At 48.5% G+C, this 25,240-nt stretch overlaps 1 protein-coding gene across 3 annotated transcripts; it reads left to right on the top strand.

Annotated features, from left to right (window-relative positions):
- The first annotated feature begins 213 nt into the window (after positions 1 to 213).
- Positions 214 to 24,790, top strand: Gtpbp1 (GTP binding protein 1). 3 transcript variants are annotated; one of them, XM_076855171.2, is made up of 13 exons: positions 214 to 415; positions 3,100 to 3,211; positions 10,023 to 10,203; positions 10,736 to 11,084; positions 15,581 to 15,704; positions 16,686 to 16,800; positions 18,949 to 19,093; positions 19,211 to 19,393; positions 20,091 to 20,226; positions 20,850 to 21,028; positions 22,247 to 22,447; positions 23,233 to 23,280; positions 24,006 to 24,790. In XM_076855171.2, the coding sequence occupies exons 1-13, from the start codon at positions 224 to 226 to the stop codon at positions 24,018 to 24,020; spliced, it is 1,980 nt and encodes a 659-aa protein (XP_076711286.1). In that variant the 5' UTR covers positions 214 to 223; the 3' UTR covers positions 24,021 to 24,790. The 3 variants fall into 3 exon arrangements, with proteins under 3 accessions (XP_076711286.1, XP_076711284.1, XP_076711287.1); XM_076855169.2 differs by having other exon boundaries at positions 23,233 to 24,790; XM_076855172.2 differs by lacking the exons at positions 22,247 to 22,447; positions 23,233 to 23,280; positions 24,006 to 24,790 and adding an exon at positions 21,497 to 22,237.
- Positions 24,791 to 25,240: the final 450 nt, after the last annotated feature.

Consider the following 25,240-nt stretch of genomic DNA (forward strand, 5'->3'; position numbering starts at 1 on the left):
GGTCTCATTAATTATTCATTAGGTACTTGAAAGGGCTGTAGCGATTGGTGGCTGCGAGGCCTGGTCGATTGTGTCTTAGCTAGAGATACGTGTCACTCTCTGCGCCGCGGGAGAGGCTTCGCATAAATTATTCCGATGAGGTGGGGGCGGGGCCACGCATAGATTAGTCAAATAAGCCGGGGAGGGAGGGCAGCCGGCTGCGAATTAGCCTAAGTTATTAAAGATGGCGGCGGAGCGGAGTCGCTCCCCGATGGACTCGCCGGTGCCGGCCTCTATGTTTGCCCCCGAGCCCAGCTCCCCGGGGGCGGCCAGGGCCGCGGCGGCCGCCGCCCGCCTCCACGGCGGCTTCGAGTCGGACTGCAGCGAGGACGGCGAGGCGCTCAACGGTGAGCCGGAGCTGGACCTCACCAGCAAGGTAGGCCCGGGCGGCGGCGGCGGGCGCTGAGGGGACCGTGGAGGGCCGAGCCGTCTCCGAGGCGACGACGGGCAGCCGGCCGTCCAGTCGCGGGGCGGCAGGGACGCGGGGAGGGGCCGGAGCCCGCCACCTGCCGGTCCCTGGGACGTGCGCGGGCCGGGGCCATTCCCGGTCCCTGGAAGCCACCTCGGTTCCCCGGCTGCGCGGACCTGGCCTCCCGCGCTTGGGGCTCCCGCCGAGATGGCAGCCCCCGGCTCCGCCACGTGGAACGCGGTGCCCCGAAGCCCCGACGCCTGAAGCGCTCTGCGCGACGCGGGTCCCCGCGCGGCGCCGCCAACCCCTCTTCTCGCACCTGTGAGGGGACCCCGAACCCAGGGTGGCCCCGTCCCCGGAACGTCCGGGACGCTGAGGGTCCAGGTGGCTCGGGCAGGGGGCGGGTGCGCAGACAGGTAGCCCGGGGGGAGGCAGGGGTGGCCCCCGCTCCCTTCCTGGTCTCGCTCCTTTCCTGGTCTCGGTAGAGGAAACTGAAAGTAGCCGCTCAGGCAGGGAGAGGAATGTCCACTTTCGAGTCCACTCAAAACAAAATGGAAAGATGGGCTTGACCCAGAATCTCGCCATCTGGGAGTGGATCCTCATCTTGTATGAGTGGAATAATGGAGGGCGTTTTAAATAGTGTTTTCTGAGTTGTTGAGAAGATAGGCAGGAATTAAGGGCTCACCATCTGCTTAGCATTGTGGAAAATAAAGTGTTAGATGTGACTGTTGTTTCTAAGGTGCTTAGCATCGCTAAAAGAATGCCAACTTGGGAATCAAACGGGGCTGGCTTCCCTTTCCTGCTCTGCCATTGGAAAGGCTCTGTGACCTTGGGAGAGTTTCTTAACCTCTCCATGTTGTGGCTACCTCATCTTAAGAAAGTACAGATACATTGCACAAATTTAAAGTGTATGTTAAGATGTCTAGTATAGTGTTGGATCCATACTAGAGACTCAGTGACTGTGTCCCATAATTCCCTGTGCAGCTTAAATAGCAGCTGATGGAAGATAGAACACCAACACACTTCCTACCAGTTGTAGGATAGTTACAGTAGAGATTTTTATCAATCCTTGAAAATGTTTGTGACTTTGGCATAGCTTACAGTGGCAAAAGTGCTTGAAACTTGGCCCTAAACTAGAGAAAACTTTCCCTTCAGCCCAAAGAAGCAATTTTTCAACTGCTCCTTCTTCTTCTAGTCTCAGTTGAGCACTTGGAAACCAGCTAGTTTTTGTTTGTTACAGTAGTCCCCTATGGTATCTCTAATGCCATAATGAGGGTGGCCAAGCTCTGGGAGAGATAGAGAGAATGTATCGGGCAGTGTGACCCAGGTACCATTCAGGTTACAATTACAACCTCTGATGAGTCAACTCAGGAAGTTGTAAGATAGGCACCTGACTCAAAACTGGACAAGTTGGGTGTCATTAGACAGTCGAGGTGCTGAAGAAACCTGAAAACACAGTAGGAAGTTGCCAAGAAGATATTACCTTATTTCCTGACCAGCTTATTTAAAGTTCATGGTTAGGGAAGTGTCACTTCATTTCTGAAGTAGCTGGGGAAAGTCTCATGATTTTGAAGTTGAAAAGCTATATGTATGTAAATATTGATGATATTGAAAAGAAAAAAACACAATGTGGAGGAGAAAAGGGTTGGGTTGAATAGATTTGAGTCCTGAAAAGATGACACTAGACATCTGTTTCATTACTACAATTGACTATGAAGATTTGAGGCTCTAAGAGTTTACAAAGGGAGAAACAATTAGTGAACAGTGGTGGCTGAGTTTCCTGCAAGTTTTTTGTTTTTTTTTTTAGAAATGACCAAGTAGAGAAAACTTTGTTATGACCATTTATTGAGCTGTGAACTAGATGCTTTACATGTTATTATATTTGGTCTTTACAGTGGTCTTAAGATACAAGGTAGTATTATTTCTATTTTAGAGATTGAAAAAAACTGAGATTCAGGAGGTTAAATTCTTTGTCCAAGGTCACATAGGAATGGTTTCAGAATGAAGTCTGACATGTCTATTGATGAATGGCCTCCCCAAATAAGAGTTGATACTTTAATGTTACTGACAGAAATTTGCACAGTGGTGGTGCTGATACTCACCTTAGTGGTGGGGGTGTTCTGTTGATGAAAATGAGTATTGTAAGCAATTTTCACTGTTGTTTCCCAAATAATCAAGATATCTAAGATACGACAAGGTGGACAGAATTATTTTGCCATTTTGGGAGTCATTGGCCTCTGGGTGGAGGGCAGTATGAGATCTCTATCCTTGATTTCCAGATGCAAACTGCAGGTAGGAGGCTGGCATCTAGGTGTAGAGCATTGTATCCAGGATGGGCCTGGATACATTATTAAGGGACCCAACTCTCAGTTGGTTGGGTCCTGCCACTCCTGGGGAGCAGAAAGAGACAGGTGCCATGCCCTCTGTACAGTTTCTGATGGTTCCAAGCTGTGGCTCAGAGTCATTGTAGTACATCATCTGGGTCATATAATGCTATCCAAGGAGACAGGGCATGTGGGGAGTGTGTAGCTATTTTCTATTAGGATACTGTGGGGTTCAGTCAGGGTCTTTGGTTAGGCTGTTTGTCGATTGGCTTTGGCTGTGGTGCTCTCTAGCAAGTGTGGTCCTAAGGCTGTTGGTTTCTCTTCTAGCTGGTTCTAGTGAGCCCTACATCAGAGCAGTATGACAGCCTACTTCGGCAGATGTGGGAGAGGATGGACGAGGGATGCGGAGAGACCATATATGTCATTGGGCAGGGATCAGGTGAGCAGTTTTCCTTTCATTTATTTTTCAACAATTATTTAGAGCACATTTTCCCTCTTTGTTAACTGCTCATGTGTCTTGGTTGCATTGATGCTTTAGTAGCTGCAAAACTGTTAGGAGGGCAATTCCCACTTTAGTGGTCACATCGTACTTGGCTCTAAAGATTCCCTTTCCAAGCGTTCTACAGATGCTTCCTTTGTACCTCAGTACTCCCACTTGCATAAGAGAAAATGAAACACAAAGCAAGGAAACTTCTGGTCTAAGGTAGTGGAGCAAGTCATGGTTAGGTCTAGAATTAAGCCTGTCCGGGGCAGCATCAGATCTTCCCCCTCCAAACCCTGTTTGTGGATCCCATTGCTATCCATTTCTTGCTAAGCTGAGAACCTCTGTGATTCTTCTTGATGTCAGTGAGGAAATGCCCAATATTCCCTGCCTTGGCCTAGATCATTGACCATTCATTTCGATAGCTATAATAACAGAGGTCCCTTCTCTCCCCACTAGATCCTGTCAGACAGTAAGCTTGTCTTACTTAATTCATTCTGGTTATTGTCCTTCAACCTGCTTATTCATTGAAACGAGGTCTCTGTTCTAGAGGAAGTCAGCCCCCATTACAGAATTCCAGATTGTATTGTGGGTTTTTATTTTCCTGGTCACTCCCAGTTTATACCCTCAATACAAGGCCTACTTACCTTCATCTTCACTATGACATCTTTCCTGAAATGATAGCTGCTGTTGTTGAGGATTTTGAATTCAACCTGTACCAGCACTTGTCTCTGTTATCTGCAGGATGTCCAGAATGGGCCTAGATACATTATTAAGGGAACAGTTCCCTTGACTCAATGTAGGCTTTGTAAAGGCAGGTGATAATTTTTTTATAGTCTGAGTTTCAGATTGAGATCTCAAAATCATTCTTTAACTATTTGACATATCTATCAAATATCTTCTAAGGCTTGATACTGTTACAAAACTCTTTTGGATACTTAAAATCTGTTCCCTGGGTTGGGGATGTAGCTCAGTGCTAGAGTGCTTGCTTAGCTTGTGCAAGTACCTGGGCTTGATCCCCAGAACTGCAGAGGAAAAAAACCAAAAATCTTGTTCCTGCCCCAAGGAGCAAAGATGGTATGTACACAAAATACCTTTGGTATAAAGCAGTGTTCTGAAATGCTACAAGAGTGACTAAAAGAAAAATTTGATCTTCAAATACCGCAGTGCCTTATTTTGAAACGTCTCTCCTATCTTTTCTTTCCTTTCCATTTTTTACTGCCACCTCCCCAGTTGTGGGTCTTATCACCAAGGAGGCATGGTCAGAAAGATAGGCAACCAACAGGATGCATATCAAGAGATGGAGGGAGTTGGGCAGCGTTGTCTAATTCTATGTAGGCAGCTGATCATGCCAGGTTCAGAAAAGGCCATTTAACTTGGTGACTAAGAAATCATTGATAGCCTTTTGAAAGCTTGTCAGATGCACTACTCAAAGATCACTTCATGCTTATGGAATTTCAGAAACCACACAAAGGTCAATTTGACAAGTATTGGGATTGGTCTTCGAAGACCTAGATTCTTAAGACCCCCTCTTTCCTCTTGTCCTTTAATGTGGACTCTGAATTTCACCAGGCCTTGACAGTTCACAACTAAGTAACCCTCCCATGGCAAAGTGTGAGAAGATGTCAATCATCAGCCTGAGCATCATCCTTGCATCGATCAGTTGGATGCTATTAGATTCATAGTGACTCCTTCCTGCTGGAATTCTTTAGAGGCAGAAGGAGTTAGAACTAGTTAAACAAGTTGAACATCAGAGGACTAAGCCAGATGAATGGCCTCCAGGCGTCGGTCAGCTTCATCATCTCTTCTTGGGTGTTCTAGGTGCTTCACCTGTTTATCACATCCTTCCTCTGTTAAGTGGGGGTAATGACACCTTCCCTACCCAACCTCCAAGAAATTTTATATGGATAGATTAGACATTAAAAAATTCTAATGAAGCTGGGCTTGGGTGACACCTGTAATCCTAATCACTCAGGAGGCCAAGGCACAGGATTGCAAGTTCAAGGCCAGCCTTGGCAATTTAGCAAGACCTTGTGTCAAAATTTAAAAAGGGCTAGGTGGGGTGGCATACACCTGTAATCCCAATGGCTTGGGAGGCTGAGACAGGAGAATCATGAGTTCAAAGCTAGCATTACCAATGACGAGCTGCTAAGTAACTCAGTGAGACCCTGTCTCTAAATAAAATACAAAATAGGGCTGGAGATGTGGCTCAGTGGTAGAGATTCCCCAGGGTTCAATCCAGTATATACCCGCCAAAAAAAAAAAAAAAAGAAAGAAAAAATTTCTAATCGAGTTTGGGTTCTCTTAAAATATGAATAATAATTTTCCTTCTCTTAAAATATGAATAATAATAAAACCTATCACATGGTGAAATAGTGAGGATTAAGTGAGAATAATTATTAGTAGTTACAGTAGTAATATTTTCAAGATCCTATGCTATTGATTTTTTTTTTTTTTAAGCTTGCCCTAAAGGCAATTATTTATTTATTTATTTATTTATTAGTTTTCGGCGGACACAACATCTTTGTTTGTATGTGGTGCTGAGGATCGAACCCGGGCCGCACGCATGCCAGGCAAGCGCGCTACCGCTTGAGCCACATCCCCCGCCCCTATGCTATTGATTGACTATGAGATTTCTTTCAAAAACAACTTTGTGGAGCAGGGTTTGTAGCTCAGTGGTAGAGAACTCTTCTAGCTTGTGCAAGGCCCTAGGTTCGATTGGCATTGTAAGAAACAAACAAAAAAACTTATTTGCTTATCAGATACTAAGTCTGACAAAAGAGCCTTGTGCTGTACTGAGAGTACAAGGGATATAGACGTGTTGTAGGTGTTCGTGGGCAGTCTAGAAAGGCCACACAGAGGAGCTGCCCCTTGAGAATGAGCAGGAATTGTCCAGGTAAAGGGAAGAGTGACAAGTGGGCAAAGGTACCACATGCCCTGAGGCCTGGAGGCACCAGAGACCACTGTTCAGTGGACCAGAAATAATCCAGTGAGGTCGGAGTCGATGGTGTGAGGTCAGGAGGGGAGGCCACACAGGTAGGCAGGGCCCAGTCCTGAGGATTCTTTAATGCCATGCCGAAGAGGTTACTCTCCCAAAAGTCTGGAAAGCACTGCAGCACATTGAGCAGAAGAATACTTACAGGAAAGGTCAATAAGCTGGCAGGACAGAAATCTGATTAGGGTCGGGCATGGCTGAGTAAGTGGCCTTTAGTAATTGGTCCTCTGTGGCTTTTCTCCTTGGCCTTTGTCTCCACTTCAGGGTGGGGAATGTGATGCATGCTGGAGAAGAGTAATGTGACCTACTGAAAGCCCTGATGGACAAGGTGACATTGGTGGTGGTTCCTGGTATAAAGCAGGACCTGAAAGCACTACTATTAATTATATGGAGGCAGGGAAAGCTGGATAGAATTGGAGTCCAGTGAGAATGGCAGAGTTCAGCAGCCTCCCCTTAGTAACACTTGCTCTAAGCCCTTCTCTAACCCAGAAGGGATTCTGGGCTCACTTGCCCATGCATTTAGAAATTCTTTGTCACAGCTGTGCTCTCTTGGTTTATTCGTTTTACATTTTACAGACATTTGAAGACTTGACAAATGTTTGTAAAATGTAAAATGAATACCGCTTGTGGGGCATCAGAGAATGGTTGAGATGTGATCCCCATCCTTAAGATGCATGGGGAGGGGAAGGTGTGTCTTAAGACAGCACTGCACAGGGTAGTACACTGCAAATGCTATAGAGAAGACAGCTGTTTGTGGGGCCTCTGAGCAGACTGGTTCAAATCTTGCAGAAGGAGGTGTACTGATTTAACTCTCTGGGAAAGAAAATCCACGAGCAAAGACATAGAGCTGGACACACGGGAACCCATGAGAACTGGTGACTGGGCTACTTGCACTGGGACAGAGCTTGCAGGGTAGAAGAGGAGGGGGTATAAAATAAGTTGGGGAGGCTCTTAGGGAATTAGGATGAAATGCTGCTGGGTCTGGAAAGCCAGAGATTTTAATCTGGAAGTGACAATCTCAGAGCTGTGGTTTATTTAGCTTAAATGTGTGGGTCTATGCAGGATGGAAGGAAGGAATAGAGTCCCATTTGCTAAGATAAGTTGGAGTCTATTGTGGTGATTTGGGTAAAATAAGGGCTGGAATCAGGCTGGTGGCAGTGGATTGGCCAAAGGGTAAGCAGAGGATGAAAGCCAAGATAAAGAACTTGGATCAACTGGCCTGGACTGATGAGTGTTAAACTTGGCTGACTAGAAGGATGGTATTTTCATCATTAGAACAGGGGAAAAAAAAAAAAAAGAAAGAAAGAACAGGGAAAGCTGGGGTGGGGGATGGGGTGGGGGGGTGATGTTACAGCCTGTAATCCCAGCAACTCGGGAGGCTGAGGCAGGAGGATCACAAGTTCAAGGACAGCCTCAGCCACTTAGCAACTTAGTGAGATCATGTCTCAAAATTTACAAAAATTTAAAAAGGACTTGGGCTGGGGATGTGGCTCAAGCGGTAGCGCGCTCGCCTGGCATGCGTGCGGCCGGGGTTCGATTCTCAGCACCACATAACAAACAAAGATGTTGTGTCCGCCGAAAACTAAAAAATAAATATTAAAAAAAAATAAAAAAATAAAAAAAAAATAAAAAGGACTGGCAGTGTAGTTTACTGGTTAAAACATTCTTGGGTTCAATCTCAGTAGCAAAAAAAAAGAAAAAAAAAGGAGCAAAAATACTTACTTCCTGGGTCTATAGTGAAGACCCCAAGCTTTATGAATGCTGATTATTTTATTGTTATTTTTTAAAGTGTGATATTTGGGCTGGGGTTGTAGCCAGTAATAGAGCACTGGCCTAGCATGTATGAGACACCTGGTTCAATTCTCAGCACCACATTAAAATAAAGATATTATGTCCATCTAAAACTAAAAATATTAAATAAATAAATAATAAAATATGATATTTGCCAGGCATAGTGAGTGGCATATGCCTGTGATTCTTGGGAGACTGATGCAAGAAGATTGCAAGTTTGATGCCAACCTGGGCAATTTAGTGAGACCCTGTCCTCAAAATGAAAGAGTTGTGCATGTAGTTCAGTGGTAGGCCATCCTGGGTTGAAGCCTCAGTCCTGCAAATAAATAAATAAAAGAGGAGGGTAGCTGGAGCTTGAGTTTGGACTTCAGACTTCTAGGAGTTATCTTCCAGACCATTGGAAATGCAGTATGGAGCTCAGGGAAGCAGCAGTGCTAGAAATGAGTGTTTTAAAGTGATGACTGAAGCCATAGAATGAGAAAAGACTGACATTCAGGGGACGGAAGCAGGGGAGAAAGGGTAGGGGGGACATCAAAAGAGGTCAGGGGATTGGCAGGCAGGGAGAGAGGGACATCCTTCCAGAAGGACAGGCAGTGAGTGCTCTAGGTGTCAAGAGAAGGGCATGGGGTATTGAAGAGCTGGAAAGCCATTGAAGACATTTGAAAACTGCAGTTCTTCAGGAAGGGTTGATTCAGAGGAAGTGGGGACAGTCAGCAAGGGTTGACTACTATTTTCAGCTGTTTGGTGGTCAAAGGAAGAATGGGAGATGATAACTCAGGAGATGGACAAGGGTAAGGGAAACGGGTGATTTTCCTTTTCTTAGTTTAGGGGTCAGAAGCTAGTTTGTAGGGGACAAGGGCACAGGGTGGAGGAGGGAAGGAGACAGGAGCATGCTTGGTGCAGCAAGAATTTTTTTCAGTGGTGAAAGAGAAGCTGCCCTACTAAAGGGTTCTCAGCCATGCAACACTTGATGTGTTGGCTCTGCCCTCCCTCCTGACCAACTGAGGCAGTGATGGTGGGAATTAAAACCAACTACAGCTGTTGTCACATAGGTGCTCAGTGACAAGTGGTTGATTGGCCTATCCCTGCTATCTGCCTCCCCTCCTCCCCCTCCTCTGTCTGTTCCAGCTGTTTGCCACACATTTTGCTCAGTTAAAAATCTATATCTACAACGATCCCTAAATCTCTCCCGTTTCCCCATCTTCCTGTCCTCATCACTTGCCTTGATTGTTAGAATTTCTTCCTTACTATGCTCCCCTTTCTGGACCCTCACTTGCTGCCCAGGAGATCTTCTAACCTACCTTGATTTGATCATGTTACTCCCCTGCCTGACCCCCAGGTTCCCTGTGATCTGGTACAAAAGTTTGTGGACGTCTGCTGTATCAGCTTCTTCCTCTCATGTGTTCTGCCATCCTGTGTCCCTGTCCTGTTCCCTAACGTGTAGCAACTTCCTGGTCCCTGAGCGTGCCATGACATACCATGCTCCATGCTTTGCTCCTCTGGCAGAACATCCTTCCTCTTTTCTGTGTGGGCTCATTTCCCAGCCTTGGAGACCCAGCTTGGGGTTGGCACCTGCAGAGCTGCCCTCTGCTTCCTAGGCTGGGCTTGACTTCTCTCTGTCCAGCTCTTCTGCACAGCACTGAAGTATATCACCATTAATTAATTTCCTGTCTGTTTCTCCTGCAGGCCTGTGAGCTCACTAAGGGCACATGTATTCCCAGCACCCAGCAGGGGGCTTGGCATAAATCCTAGGAGAGTCTCAGTGATTGTCTTGAATGAGTTACCTACTGCTCTGCTTGGTGGGAGAGCCCTGGGCACTGTCACACCTTAACTCTTTGTGTGCCTGAGTTTTCTCTGGGGTAGGGTACGTGTCCTCCCAGTGCTTGGCGGGGCCTTTGTTAGGTGTGCTAGACTGGCTAGCTGGTTAGCAGGCTGCTTGGTCAGGACTCCCTCTCCTGCTGATGTCTGGACTCTTGTCTCCAGATGGGTCTGAGTATGGGCTGAGTGAAGCTGACATGGAGGCCTCCTACGCTACCGTGAAGAGCATGGCAGAACAGATAGAAGCTGATGTCATCCTCCTGCGGGAGCGTCAGGAAGCTGGTGGCCGTGTGCGTGATTATCTGGTCCGAAAACGAGTAGGAGACAATGACTTCCTGGAGGTCAGGTGAGGAGGCCTCAATACAGTGCAGAGGTCCACCTTGCAAGACCTTGGGGGCTAGGACTTTGCATAGAACAGTGATGGAGCCTGTGACACTTGATGTGTTGGCTCTGCCCATTCCCTCCTGTCCTTTCCTGAGGCAAGGAAAGAATGCCCAGTGTCATGAGAGCTCTACCTGATTTCTGTACTTCCCATCCCTAAATATTTCCATGTGGGGAGAGTGGGCGGGGCCCAGCCATGCCTCCTGTAGCTGCTCTGTCAGAGATGCTAGAAACCCAAGTTGCAGGGAGAGCATTTTGTGCCTCTGGTAGCTTTGGGGCGCTTCCCAGTGGTAGAAGTTTGGGGAAATAGCTGTTAAGGGAGCCCAGGACCTTCTGAACAACTTTCTACTCCCTGAATATAGCTCATGCCTATCCAGGAACAGGAAAAGCTCTGACCCCTAGGGGCATGGGGCAAGTCTGGGCTCAGGGATCAAGTTTCTGGGCTCTGAGTTTTCTCTTCACTGATTATCGCATGCTGTGTGGGTTTGTGTACACAGGGTAGCAGTCGTGGGCAACGTGGATGCCGGCAAAAGCACACTCCTGGGGGTCCTGACACATGGGGAACTGGACAATGGCCGTGGCTTTGCCCGCCAGAAGCTTTTCCGCCACAAACATGAGATTGAATCTGGTCGCACCAGCAGTGTGGGCAATGACATTCTGGGTTTTGACAGTGAAGGCAATGTGGTGAACAAGCCTGACAGCCACGGTGGCAGCCTGGAGTGGACAAAGATCTGTGAGAAATCCACTAAGGTGATCACGTTCATTGACTTGGCTGGCCATGAGAAGTACCTGAAGACCACTGTGTTTGGCATGACTGGCCACTTGCCTGACTTCTGCATGCTCATGGTAAGTGTGATGTGCTCAGGAGGGGCTTCTGGGGTGCTGGGGGTCATGTGCAAGAGTTTAGAAGGCCTGTTGATTTGGGGCTCTGATGCTGGGTAAGGTTGGTAAGTTTGGCAAGCTCTATAGTCTTTTCAAGGGGTGGACCTTGATCTCCTCTATGTTAGATCAGGAGGGGTCTTCTTAGTTAAGAAATGGTATCATTTGATGTCTCTTATTTTTTAGAGAGGCATAGGGGTCTCCTGAGCTTTCTTGATTGCCTTCAGTAATGTTTTCTTCAGAGCATGGGATACTTTGAGTAGGTGTTCTGGGTGGCTCCCTCAGAGAGGGGAGGCTTAGGCAGGGTAGAGGGGAGTGCCTCACATGAGGAGGCAGAGCAGCAGCCGGGAGGGCCTAAAAGGGAGGAGTGTGTGCCTGACACTGTGCTCGCCGCCCAGTGACAGGCTATCCTGGGCTCCCAGAGAGCTTAGTATGGCATGATTGATTTTTGAGCAACTCATTATGTAGATTCACTGAAAAGGAGAGGGAGCAGAGGACCCTGAGTTGGATCTCTTTACCGTGCTGTGTGTATGTCCCGTGAGCTTCCTCCCTGGATGGGGTGGAGGTGCTGAGGACTGCAACCTGTGCCCAGCTTTGGTCTTCACAGAGGGAGTGGGAGGAATGCGTGTGAGCACACAAGCAAGCAAGATTCCCTTTGGCAAGTCCTTCCAGAGTCCTTCCCCATTCCCAGTTCCTCAGCTGTGTGTGTTAATAAGTGTGGTAAACACAAGCATCTGCTCCTGGCAAGCTTGTTCAAGTTGCCCCACAAACACAGGTTCTCAGGCCAACTCCACAAACTGGAGAGGAGTAGAGAGGTGGAGCATGTTGTGTGAACACTAGTCGGCTCTGTGCCTGAGGTTCTTGGGATCTCAACGTGATTTCAGCTCTCATTTCTTTGAACATTGCAAAGGATCATCACCAACTCTCTTGACTGGGTAAGAAAAGCTGCTAGAGGAAGAGATCCCAGTGGAAGATCCATAGAGCATATTTGAGGCAGCTGCTATTAAGGCGTGTATAAAAACCAGTTTAGAATAAGCACTGGAGCCAGGCCTGGTGGTGAATGCCTGTAATCCCAGCTACACAGGAGTTTGAGGGAGGATTGCAAATTCTCAAGGCCAGCGGGGCCACTTAGCAAGACCTTGACTCAAAAAATAGAAAGGGCTTGGGGTATAGAGCACCCCTAGGTTCAATGCCTACCCTCACACACACACACACACAAAAAAAAAAAAAAAAAAAATTACTAGGACTGGGATGTTACTCAGAGGTAAGTGCAAGACCCTGGGTTTGATGTCTAGCACCACAAAAAAACCCACATTTTTGTTTTTGTTTAAAAATTTTTAAAAAATAGCTTTTTAAAAAACAACATATATATTCTATTAGGGGCTGGGGATGTGGCTCAAGCGTAGCATGCTCGCCTGGCATGCAGAGGGTGCTGGGTTTGATCCTCAGCACCACATAAAAGTAAAGATGTTGTGTCCACCGAAAACTAAAAAATAAATATTAAAAAATTCTCTCTCTCTCTCTCTCTCTCTCTCTCTCTCTCTCAAAAAAAATTCTATTAGTTGTTGATGGACCTTTATTTATTTATATGTGGTGCTGAGAATCGAACCCAGTGCCTCACACATGCTAGGCAAGCGCTTTACCACTGAGCCACAACCCTAGCCCCTTTTTTGTTTTTTGTTTTGTTTTTTGAGAGAGAGAGAGAGAGAGAATTTTAATATTTAGTTTTCGGTGGACACAACATCTTTGTTTGTATGTGGTGCTGAGGATCGAACCCGGGCCGCACGCATGCCAGGCGAGCGCGCTACTGCTTAAGCCACATCCCCAGCCCCCTAGCCCCTCTTTTTAAAATTTTTGATGACCATGTAATAATTGTACAAATTTATGGAGGTATAGTAGTGTGGTGTTTCTTTTTATAGGGGGCCAGGTATCAGGGATTGAACTCAGGGATACTTGACCACTGAGCCACATCCCCAGCCCTATTTTTATTTAGAGACAGGGACTCACTGAGTTGCTTAGTACCTCGCTGTTGCTGAGGCTGGCTTTGAACTTGTGATTCCCCTGTCTCAGCCTCCTGAGCTGCTGGGATTATAGGCGTACGCCAACATGCCCGACGTAGTATGGTATTTCAATACATGTGTAAAATGTGTACCCATGAAATCAGATAATTAGCATTTCCTTCTCCTTACCATTTCCTCCTCTTTTGTGGTGCTAAGGATTAAATGCAGGGCTTTGCAGAGGTGAGGCAAACATTCCACCCCTGAGCTATATCCCCAGCCCTCATCATTTCTTTGTTTGGAGACTTCAACTTCCTCTTTTAATTCTTCATAAAATAAAAATAAGCTTTTCTAACTAAGCTACAGAAAGACAGTGGATGGAGTTATTTTCACCCCAGATGGAATGTTCATGTCTGGCTTTTAGGCCGTGTTTCAAATATTAAAACTTCTATAGAGAACAGTGAAATACTTCATAACAGTTCAATGGCAATGGTTTCTAAGGGGAAAGAAAAACACTTAAAATATATCAATAATAGAGTGATAGAATACTTCCTAATCCAGCTTGAGAAGAACAAAGTCTGAGTTGGATTGCAAAGGGGATGGGACAATCAGGAAGAAGACTTGGAAGTGTCCTGATAAAGGGGAAAGGAACAGTCAGGCCCCGTGCAGCAGTGGGTGGCGACATCCCCTCAAGCAGGGGTATTTTACCAGGGCCTGGTAGAGAGAACACCTGGGAGTGTGCAAAGCACCAAGCAGACACATCATGGCAGCTGCTCTCCTAATTTTGTTTCAGTGAGTAATACGTTTATGTGGTACAAAAGTTAAGGGCACCAAAATGCTTATGGTGACAAGTCTCCAGGTTGGAGGTGCAGCTCAGTGGCAGAGTGCTTGCCCAGTATGTGTGAGGCTGTGAGAGGATGGGAGGAGTCTCTTCCTCCTCTTTCCACTTTCCTACCAGAAGCAACCAGTGTTTCTAGTTCTTTTGTGAACTTGCCAGAGACACTTTATATTTATATCAGCAAATATGTATATATTCTCTCCCTCTAATTTGAAACATTGAGCAAAGTTGAAAGAGCAGTATAATGAATATTATAAACCCACCATTTAGATTCAATAATAATTAATGTGATAGATACATATGGGTACATGTAATTTTTTTTTTCCTTTTTTGAACTTAATCATTTGAAAGTATCTTGAAGACAGTGACTCTTTACCCCAAATACTTGAGCATATAGCTTATAAAAGTATGGGTAATCTACTGTAACTGTAACCAAGAAAAACAGAGGGCTGGAGATGTTAAGCCAGATCCAATTTGAGGACTCTAGACAGTTGTTTCCCCAGACTCCAAGAGTTTTCTGTTTAAGTGTTTACAAGTCTCAGGTTTGGGTTGCCCACAGTTGCCTCCAATCTTGTTTGTATTTATATTACCTCACATGTTCCCCAAATGGCTTACCTTACAGCCGCTTTTTTCAAATATGGATCCAACTCCTTTACCTCTATTTTTTCTCAGTACTGGGGATCAAACCCAGGGCCTGGTGTATGTTAGGCAGGTGTTCTACCACCGAGCTATATCCCCAGCCCTTTTTAGTTTTAGAGACAGGTCTCTCTAAGTTGCCCAGGCTAGCTTCAAACTTGAGATCTTCCCGCCTTAACCTCTTGAGTAACATGTGCCTCTCTGCCTGCAATGCCTCTTTTTCTTTTGCAATGCTGGGGATGAAGCCCAGGGCCTTGCATCTGCAAGGCAAGTGCTGTACCACTGAGACATCCCCATCCTGCTCACCTCTTTTTATGGTGGGATACTGTATACACATTGTTTTCATCTACCTGCTTAGGAACATATCTTGGGGATTAGGCTGGGGTTGTGGCTCAGCTGTAGAGCACTTGCCTAGCGTGTGCCAGGCCCTGGGTTCAGTCCTCAGAACCACATATAAATAAATAAATAAATAAAATAAAAGTATCATGTCCAACTACAACTAAAAAAAATTTTTAAAAAAGAAGATAAAAGTTTCTTCTTTCTTTTGTACATGGCCTAATTTATTTAAACTAACCAGTTTTTATGGTGATTTTGGAAAATGTTTTATTGTTACTGGAAGGAATAGAAATAGCTGTCGTTGCGCAAGCGGCTGTGTGCTGGACCCTTTGTATGTTAAGGCATCTAAAGCTCAAGTGATCTACCAAAGTGGAGGTTGTTTATCCTCTTTATTTTGCAGATGGGGGAAAAAGAGGGCTGGAGATGTTAAGCCAGATCCAATTTGAGGACTCTAGATAGTTGTTTCCCCAGCCTCCAAGAGTTTTCTGTTTAAGTGTTTACAAGTCTCAGGTTTGGGTTGCCCACAGTGCTGAAACAGGGTTGAAGAGATCTGTGCCCAGCCCAGCTTTCACTGATAGCCTTCTTTGAGCCCCCGTGCCCACCCAGGGCATCTTCTGCCTCCCTTGTCCTGATAGTTTCTTTCTGCGTTGGGGCAGGTGGGCAGCAATGCTGGCATTGTGGGAATGACCAAGGAGCATCTGGGCTTGGCATTGGCACTCAATGTACCCGTCTTTGTGGTAGTCACCAAGATTGACATGTGTCCTGCCAACATCCTACAAGGTAAGTGAAGTCTCCTCCAGCTGGTGGTAGCCTCTCTGTTGGAGACTGTCACCAACTGTACCTCTGCTACCAGGACTTCAGCCCAGAATCTGTTTCCTTATATTGTGCTCAGACCTTAACCTGAATTTCTATCAGTCCAGAACCTTTTGCTTATTCCTCCTCTGTTTAGCTCTTGATCTGAGCACAACCTAGATTTTTCCTCTGTTCTTTGTCACTTTTGGTTCCAGTTGCAGAATTCTTTTTTTTTTTTTTTTTTTGTGTGTGTGTGTGTGTGTGTGGTGCTGGGGATTGAACCCATGGCCTTGTGCACGCGAAGCCAGCACTCTACCAACTAAGCTAAATCCCCAACCCCAAAATTCTTAAGGTCCCCAATCTGGCTCCTTTTTTCATAAGACCTTGGCAGCAGGTATTGGGCTCTGCCATCAGTGCTGAATATATATGGAGGAATCTGAACAGAGGGCCTGGTGGCTTTTTACCACCAAAGTGTCCAACCAGGTTTGCAGGATGAGTTCTCTGTGCACCTTTTCCTCACTTACAAATTTTAGAAAGATAAGTAGACTCTGTCTTGTTAGAAAGCCTCTTAATAATGGACTCTGCAGAATTCTGAATGACCAGGAGATCCTTTGGTCAGATGAGATTTTTTTTTCCAGGAAGCAGAACATTCTGGGGAGAACATTGTCTTTCTTGGGGTTTCCTGAATCACTTGTCTGCAGAATGTGGATCTTCTAAGAGACTGGAGAAATCTGCCAGGTTTTTAGACTCAGTCTAGAAGAGACTCCATCTGTGCCCTTTCTACACAAGTAAAAATGTACCCACCCAAAGTTTTGATCCTTCTTTTTGCAACTTCAGGCATGTGGCACTTAACACTGGTTCATCTGTCTGTCTGTCTCCTTGCATCAGTAATGATGGACCTTTCTGCCCTGGAAGCCTGGCCAAAGAGATGGGTATATCCCTTAATTTTGTTCCATTTTACTCTTTAAGAAACCCTGAAGCTATTGCAGCGCCTGCTGAAGTCACCAGGCTGCCGGAAGATCCCTGTGCTGGTGCAGAGCAAGGATGACGTGATTGTTACTGCCTCCAACTTCAGCTCTGAGAGGTAATGGGTGGGGAGTGTGTGTCTGCAGGGCCATAGGGAGCAGCAGGCCTGAAATGGCAGTCTGTCCAGGCATAAGGTCTCATGGACACTTGTTATTCAGAGATGGGAGGAAACAGAAGGTTGCTGTATAGCTCCCATGGCCAGTGTGGCTCAGATTCTGAAATGTTGGCCTCGATGAGGTTGAAATCCCAGCTGAGACTTCATTAAGAACAATATTAGCTTCCCCACAGAATTCTTGTGAGTGTTGGAAGTGATGTATATGTAAGACACTTTAGCTCTGGGTCTGGCTTGGTGTATGATATTTATTCATTTTTGCAATACTGGGGATTAGACCCAGTGTTACTCTACCTCTGAGCTATATCCTACCCCTTTTATTTTTTATTTGAGATGGGATCTTACCAGATTGCCACAGCTGGCCTCAAACTTGTGATCCTCCTGCCTTAGCCTCCCAAGTCTCTAGAATTACAGCTCCAGCCCTCCACTTTTGATGTGGGGTACCAGGGGCTGAACTCAGGGGCACTCGACCACTGAGCCACATCCTCAGCCCTGTTTTGTAATTTACTTAGAGACAGGGTCTCACTGAGTTGCCTAGTGCCTCGCTTTTTGCTGAGGCTGGTTTTGAACTTGCAATCTTATCTCAGCTTCCTGAGCCACTGGGATTACAGGCATATGCCACTGCCTCCAGTGTTCCAGCTCTTTTTTAAAAAATTTTCTTTTGAGACATGTTCTCAATAAGTTGCCCAGGCTGGCCTTGAATTTGTTAGCCTCCTGCCTCAGCATCCTGAGGAGTTGGGATTACGCCTGCCCACCATGCCCAGCTTTCTTTTTTATACTGTTTCTCAAAAGCTCTCTAATCACAGATTGGTTTTTGGCAATTCCTCCTTAATGTATCCTTTCATTCCATAAATATTTATTGGAGCCAGGCACAGTGGTACACATGTCTTTAATCCCATCTACTCGGGAAGCTGAGGTAGGTGGGTCTTAAACAGCTTAGTAAGAATCTGTCTCAAAATAAAAAAAGGGCTGGGGACATAGCTCAATGGTACGGGGCCCCTTGGATTTGATCCCCAGTGCTACAGGGCAAAAAAACAAAACCCTATTTATTAGATGTTTATTCTCAGGCTCTTCATCCAGACATTAAGGATTCAGAGATGGTTGAGCGTGATCCTCAAAGCGTTCAGCTTCTTGGTTGGAGATACTTTCTTGGTAACAGTGAACTTGGTTAACTCAGTCCAGAGCCTTGGGCCTTCTTGGGAGCCATCTGTCTCCTGGCTTGGTCTATATAAAGGACCCTGAGCAGCCTGGGTTTTTTCCTTTTCCTCCAGCCTGGTGCTGTCTTCAGTGTCACCATTTGGCCAGTAGAGGGGGCACATTTCAGGGAACCCAGCTCCACCCCATTCATTTTGTTTTTTTCTAGTCTGTGCAGACACTATTGCAGGAGCTTTGGGGAATATGTAATTCATGATCTCAGGGAGCTTAATTTTCCCTGAATAGGAGATAGCAGCCATTTAGATGACTACGATGGGAAATCAGATGTCATCATGAATGACAGACACCAAAAGCTCTCTCAGAGCCTCGGGAAGTTGAAGAGTGTCTGTCCAGGAAGGGTTTCAAGGAGGAAGTGGTATTTGAAATGAACTCTGGAGGATGTGAAGAGTCTGGTAAATTGATAAGAGGGCAGGAACTCGGGAAGGAGGGTCAGAGTGAGCATATCTGTGGGACCAGGAAGCAGCCAGCTTTAGAAGAAGGGGTGGTCCTATGGTCTGGCTGTAATATAGGATCCTGGGTGAAGTGAATCTGCAGAGGTGGCAACAAGCCTGAGCATGAAGGGCTGTGAGTGCTGGGAGAAGGTGCTTGGCTGTGTCCCCTGTTAAGAGTTAGGGATTTTAAGCAAGCACGTATGCTGGAGGAAGAAGCGGCAGGTGTGAGGTTCCAACATGGGGCCGCAGTGGGCAGGAGGAGATAGGTTTCGGAGACAAAATGAGTCAGAAAAGGCCTTGGGGCAGCAGTGGCTAGGAGTTACTAGACTGAGGGTAGAAGGGTTGAGCCCCTGGAGGCGGATGAGGCAGAGGTGGCCATTAGTCGGCAAGGCAGGAGCTGCCACCTGAGCTCCGTGTCCCTTCTTCCTTCTCCTCCCCCTCCACTTAGGATGTGCCCGATATTCCAGATCTCCAACGTTACAGGTGAGAACCTGGATCTCCTGAAGATGTTCCTCAACCTCCTGTCCCCTCGCACCAGCTACAGGGAGGAGGAGCCTGCTGAGTTCCAGATTGATGACACTTACTCTGTTCCGGTGAGCGGCCTCAGGTGGACTGGGCAGGAGGGTGGCTGGTGGGCATTTCCTCCAGGGGCATCAGGGAATGGTTCTGTGATGGGGATGAACTCACTAGGCTGGGTCTTTCCTTGGCAGGGTGTGGGGACAGTGGTGTCAGGGACAACACTGAGGGGTCTGATTAAGCTGAATGACACGCTGTTGCTGGGCCCAGATCCCCTGGGCAACTTCCTCTCCATTGCTGTCAAGTCGATTCATCGCAAGCGCATGCCTGTCAAGGAGGTGCGGGGGGGCCAGACAGCCTCCTTCGCACTGAAGAAGGTGAGTGTGGGTAGTTCCAAAATCTCCCCATGGGCTGTGTCACAGATAAGCCAGGTGCTTACCTCCCATGTCTGCTCTGCAAGGTGGGGATTACCAACCTTATTTTCATAGATGAAGAAACTGAGGCTCAGACCCCAATGACTTGCCCAAGATACAAACCCAGTAAAATCCAGAACCAGGACTTGATCCCAGATCTGCCTGCCTCTTGGTCCTCCTGGTGCCTGAGCAGGTACCCCAAGCTAATGATGAAGTCAGACAGGAGCGTCCCTAGGCCAGAACCTCTTCCCCTTTTGTGTTCTGACTCCTGGGATTTGGAGTGCGTGCCAGCTCTGGGGTCACCTACTTTTCCCACCAATCAAATTAACCAGAAAGATTGCCCCTTTGCCTTTTCTCTCCAGTGGTCAAGTCATGCTCACTCTCTTCCTTTCACCTAAATGCTTGCTTGCCCTTTCTCCTCACCTTCCTCCCAGGCCGCTAACTGAAATGCCAGCTCCTGCATGGAGCCTTTCTTGACCCGACAGAACGATGCTTAGCTTCCCATATGGCAGTAAGCCTGCCCTGTGCTGTCCCCCCAGAAGGTGGTGAAGGGCAGGGCTGGGTGGGTGAATCTATACTTAGACTCCTGATTCTCTAAGACTGGGTACTAGAACCCGAGACCCCATCATCCCTGAGATCTGTGGTTCTTCCTTTCTTTCAGATCAAGCGCTCATCCATCCGGAAGGGCATGGTGATGGTTTCCCCACGCTTGAATCCCCAAGCCTCCTGGGAATTTGAGGCCGAGATTCTTGTACTTCACCACCCTACCACGATTAGCCCACGCTACCAGGCCATGGGTAGGTGTCTGATGCTCTGCCAGCCTAGGAGGCCCCACTCCAGCTCCCCACAAAGGGTGTTCTGCTGACCCAGGCCCCATTATTCTAGCTCTAACAGGTTTCCATCCTGTCCTAAGAAGCCATTCCCTTAGTCCTACCTTTGAGCCACCTACCTCACTTATCAGGTCCTGCAGAGGCTCACTGAAGTCCCTCCATGGGGACTTTGGGGCTTCCAGGCCTGTCTGTGAGGACCTTATGTTCCTCCCTAAGTGCATGACTGCTGAGTGCTGCTGCTGTGCCCAATGGTGTTACTGAGGTGTTAGGACCACAGAGGCACCAGCAAGGGCCCATCCCTCCAGGCGCTCACAGTCCTAGAATCCCAGGAGCTTGCGTCCCTGGCTTTGCAGGCCTAGGTGGGGGCAGGTGGTCTAACCACAGGGAAGGTGAGAAGAGTGTGGGTGAGGGAGGCGGAGCTGGCCTCTAGCCTGCCCTGGTGCACTCAGCTTCCAGGCATCCGATGCCCTTGACTCAGCCCCACCCTGCATGCTGAGCTCAGGTGTGTCTCATGCCTTCACTTACTGCCTCCCTGGCCTGAGGCCCCAGGGTGCCTCCAACCTGTCCTGACCTCCTGCCTCCCTTGGCAGTGCATTGTGGGAGCATCAGGCAGACAGCCACCATTCTGAGCATGGACAAGGACTGCCTGCGCACTGGGGACAAGGCCACTGTCCACTTCCGTTTCATTAAGACTCCTGAGTACCTACACATAGACCAGCGGCTGGTGTTCCGGGAAGGCCGTACCAAGGCTGTGGGCACCATCACCAAGGTATGCCTGAGGCAGACCTGGCCTGCCACTCCAGCTTAGTGAGCACCACAAGATCCTTTTTTTTTTGGACACAACACTTTGGTTTTTACTTATTTATTTTTATATGGTGCTGAGGATCAAACCCAGGGCCTCACACATGCTACGTGAGCGCTCTACAGCTGATTCACAGCCCCAGCCCCCACAGGATCCCCACAGGAACCCTGGTTGCTCCCATAGGAGGTGTGCCTGGCTTCCCATCCCAAGCTTTAGTGATGACATTGGAGAAGAGGAGCTGGCCTTGGGGCATGATGTTCTCCTGTGGGCAGCAGTGGGCAGAGTATCTCTTGGCCTGGTTGGGGCTATACCTGAGGGACAAGGGCAGCAAGTCCTGTTGGAGTGAGTGCTGAACAGCTCAGGGTACATGGGTGTGCAGTCCCTTGGGGCAGGAGCTGTTCGTGTATCTCAGAGCCCACCTTTTGCCCTCTGCAGACCTTATCCATGGCCATGGACATTTGATGAAGAGTTTGACCCCTGTTTATTCAGAGGAAGAAGTGGTCTCCACAAATCCAAGACCTTGGAATCAGCCACAGACTAGCCCTTCCTCCCAAATGGCCTTCCTCAGGCCCTCCATTTCCTTAAAGGCCTGCTTGCCTCTGGGGCTATCTGAGAGAGTTTGGCAGAGACTATAGCATACATGTAGTACTCTCTGGAACTTAGTAGGCTTCTTCCCTGCTATTTTTGAGATTGAACTTGGGCCACAGGGGAAGCTTCTGTGTTGGGGTGGTAGCTTTTACAATTTCTGATAGGCTGCAAATATTTCCAGCTGATAAGGAATCCACTTGGCCTCTTTGGGAGGCTTGAAGTTAAAACTTGGCCCAGAGCAGACTGACTAGGCTAGATTCCAGCCAAGGAGCTGATTGAGTACTAGGTGGTAAAGAGGTTCAGGAAGTTCTCTTCAGGAATGACAGCTGGTCTGGGAGCTTTCTGGGTGCACAGAGGCAGGAGATGACGTGACAGTCCTGAGGTCATAGTAGTCCATAGTAGAATAAGGATGGGAAGATCTGTCGACTCCACCTCCTGGCATGGTCCTTCTATCATCTGCCTTGTTTGGGACCAGCCAAGCTAGCCAAGCCATGAGAAGTCCCTTAGAATGGAGCAGGGACAGGGACACAGGGCAGGCTGCTAAACCTATGCTGCCTTTCAGCTCTGGCCTCACCCTCATTCCCACGTCTCTCACAGCTCCTCCAGACCACCAACAACTCACCAATGAACTCTAAGCCCCAGCAGATTAAAATGCAGTCAACAAAAAAAGGACCTCTGACCAAACGAGAAGAAGGGGGCCCATCTGGTGGGCTGGCAGTAGGGGCAGCCCTGCCTGGAGATGAGGCTTCCTCTCTAGCCACGGGGCAGCCAGCCGCATCCAGCAGTCTCCAGCCACAGGTGAGCAGGCCTCTTGTGGCCTTGAGCAGGGTGGCAGAAAAGGGTGTGGCTGATTGGGTAGAGGGGGATCACAGGAGAGGCCTTGCATGGAGAGGAGCACTTCCTCAGCTCCTGGCACGTGGGTAACATCAAAGTTGTTTTCCAAACTGAGAGACATGGCTGGCCCACAGAAAGCCAATTTAATTGGTCCTGACTAGCATTTGGTTTTAATGAAATAGAGTGGACCGAGGGCAGGGTTTAGGTTCATTGTAAGAGTGAATATTATTTGTGTGAGTGATGTGTGTGTGCAGCAGTCCAGCAAGTTTGAGGAATGCTGCCTTAGAGGTCCTCCTTTGTCTCTTGCCAGAGTGAGGAGAGGTGGCCTTGGATGTTCTGTGTAGCAGGTGCTGGCACCTGCTTGTGGCTGCCTCTTCAGAAGCTGTGTGTGCCACCAGGATGGGCACCCTTGTGCACCTCTCTAGTGTCTTTCTCCTCTGACCAGCAAAGGAGGCTTCTCTTGGGTCTGTGTGCCCCCCATGCTTTCACACTCCCCGTTCCTCATTGAGCCTCTCTTATTCCTTCTTTTCTGTCCCTGTCCACCTGTCACCACCTCAGCAGTGGTAAATGTCCACTCGTGTTTGACTGTTTCTCTAAATAGCTCCATTTTACAGACAGGAGGTCCTGTGCATGGTCACCTCATAAACTCCTGGCTAGGCTGGGGCTAGGCTCCCTGGCCTGCCTGCTGCCCCTCTGCTGCCCTGCTCCTGAGGGACCAGTGCTTCTCAAATTCTTCTTCTCTCTTTCAGCCCAAGCCCGGCAGTGGGGGTCGGCGACGAGGGGGCCAGCGCCACAAGGTGAAGTCCCAGGGGGCCTGTGTGACTCCTGCCAGCGGCTGCTGAATCTTCCCTGGCTCATTCCTACCACCAGGGGATTCTCACTCTCTGGCCACTGCTCACCAGCTGGGCACAGCAGCTCTGATCGCCACCCGCCCACCCCAGGCCCCAGCCAGAGCCTCCTTGCTGCCCACCCCTGTTTTCCAGGGGTTGTAATTTATAAGCTGAGGAAGGCGGCCAGGCTTCCTGAGGACTGACCGTCTCCTGCCCCTCCCTGCCTCCTTCCTCACTCATGCGTCTTTTGTACATCTGGCCCTTAGTTTTTATTCTTTTTGTTATATCTCTCTCTCAGTGATTGTGTGTGAGTGTGTGTGAGTGTGCGTGTGTGTGTTTTGCAGGAGTGAGGCCCACCAGGGCCCTGTCAGTCTCTCCCCTTTTCTCCTCCGTGGCTGGCCACCAGCCTTCAGGAGCTGGCTACCTGACTAACCATCTGTCCCTCCATCCATGTGTCTGTCTTGGTGAGAGCCTCAGAGCCTTTAGGGAATGGCAGGAGCTCACGGAGCCACCGCAGCCTCAGCACACTGCTCCTCTGGGCACTGGCAGCCTCTCCACCAGACTGACCTCAGGGCAGGGGCTTCTGGGATTTGGTGTCTTCCATTGCCAGAGCAGGGCATCCTCAATCCTGGGGATTTTAACAGGGAGAAAGTAGTGGCTTCCCTTTTCAGTCCCTCTTTTTCCCCCTTAAGCCCTCAAACAGGTAATGACAAAAACTCTTCAGTCATAACTGTGACGTGTGGAAGGAATGGCGACTGGACTGTAGGACTCTCCCCTAACTCTGGCCCTTGCCGTGGATCCAAAGACCTAGTGGCTTCCCCTTGGAGACAATCCTGTGCTTGCCTGGGCTGGCCCGGCTATTCCTGGCTTGTGCCAGTCTGCCCGGTCTGGAGGGTCTCTTGCCCACGAGCCACCTCCTGCTTGGACTTTGGCCTTTGGACACTGGTACAAGGCTGGGTCTGGACCTGCTCAGGATCCCATTTTCTAGCGCCGCCTGTTGTTGGGGAAAGGGGCATTGCTGTGAGTGGGACAAGGACTGGAACTCCTCCGTCCCACCGTGTCTACCCAGAAGGGCAGTTCCTGGAGCACAGCAGTGAAGGGCTTGAGCCCCAGGGTTTGAACCCCAGTTAGGGCACAGGGAGGGCATGTGGGGCAGTGAGAAGGACTGTCAGGCCCAGCACAGAGCATTTAGCCCTTGCGAAGCATTGGGAAGTAAGGCTGCCCAGACCAGACAGTGTCATGGCTCCGTCCTGCCAGGACTGAGCTGTTCTGTAGCCCTTCATTTAGGGTAAGAGGGACAAGGGGTCTTTTCTAGCCAGGGCAGACACCCGGTGGGCTAGGTCCTTCAGCCTTGCCTCTTTCCTGTCCCCAGTCCTCTCCTGTCCTTTCCTCCCTCCTAGCTGTTTCTAGTTACCACTGCCCCATGGCCCTGGACTGACCAGACCAGCATTCACAATAAAAGTTTGTTCCAACTTGACTGTGTCCTGTTCCTTGTCTGGCCCTTGTGTGGAGATGCTGCCACAGGGACACTGTGGATCTGCCTGCTCCTCAGTGCCTGGTGGCAGCCCAGCAGGGCTGGCCACCAAGAACCCTGCTTCCCTCTAGGCAGGTGAGGCTCCTAAGCCAACTCTGTCACACGGGATGTTTCCACCCTTGTTTTGTTTCCTCATCTGCAAGCAGCAGATCTTGCATCAGGGGCTGTGTGGGTTGAGTGCCTGCGTGAGGCCTGGCGCCTTGGGCAGCTGGAGAGAAGCATGGCATTGGGGTGTCTGCTGAGTGGCCAGGACTGCCAGGTGGGTTCACATGCACATGGCCGTGGACATACACGCTACCATCTCTGAGGTAAGCATTGTTAGCTCTGGTTTCCTAGTTGAGGAAACAAGCTGGTGGGGGTGGGCACGGTGGATGTTGAGTACGGCCTGCACCA

Source organism: Callospermophilus lateralis, chromosome 4 (genome assembly GCF_048772815.1).
Source record: "Callospermophilus lateralis isolate mCalLat2 chromosome 4, mCalLat2.hap1, whole genome shotgun sequence".
Classification (NCBI taxonomy): domain Eukaryota; kingdom Metazoa; phylum Chordata; class Mammalia; order Rodentia; family Sciuridae; genus Callospermophilus; species Callospermophilus lateralis.

Bases quoted from the DNA above. Each gene is read 5' to 3' on its own strand.
- Gtpbp1 (XM_076855169.2), top strand. From the start codon at position 224: ATGGCGGCGGAGCGGAGTCGCTCCCCGATGGACTCGCCGGTGCCGGCC. The intron at 16,801-18,948 runs GTAATGGGTGGG...CCCTCCACTTAG, and splicing joins TCCAACTTCAGCTCTGAGAG to GATGTGCCCGATATTCCAGA. The intron at 21,029-22,246 runs GTATGCCTGAGG...CGTCTCTCACAG, and splicing joins CTGTGGGCACCATCACCAAG to CTCCTCCAGACCACCAACAA.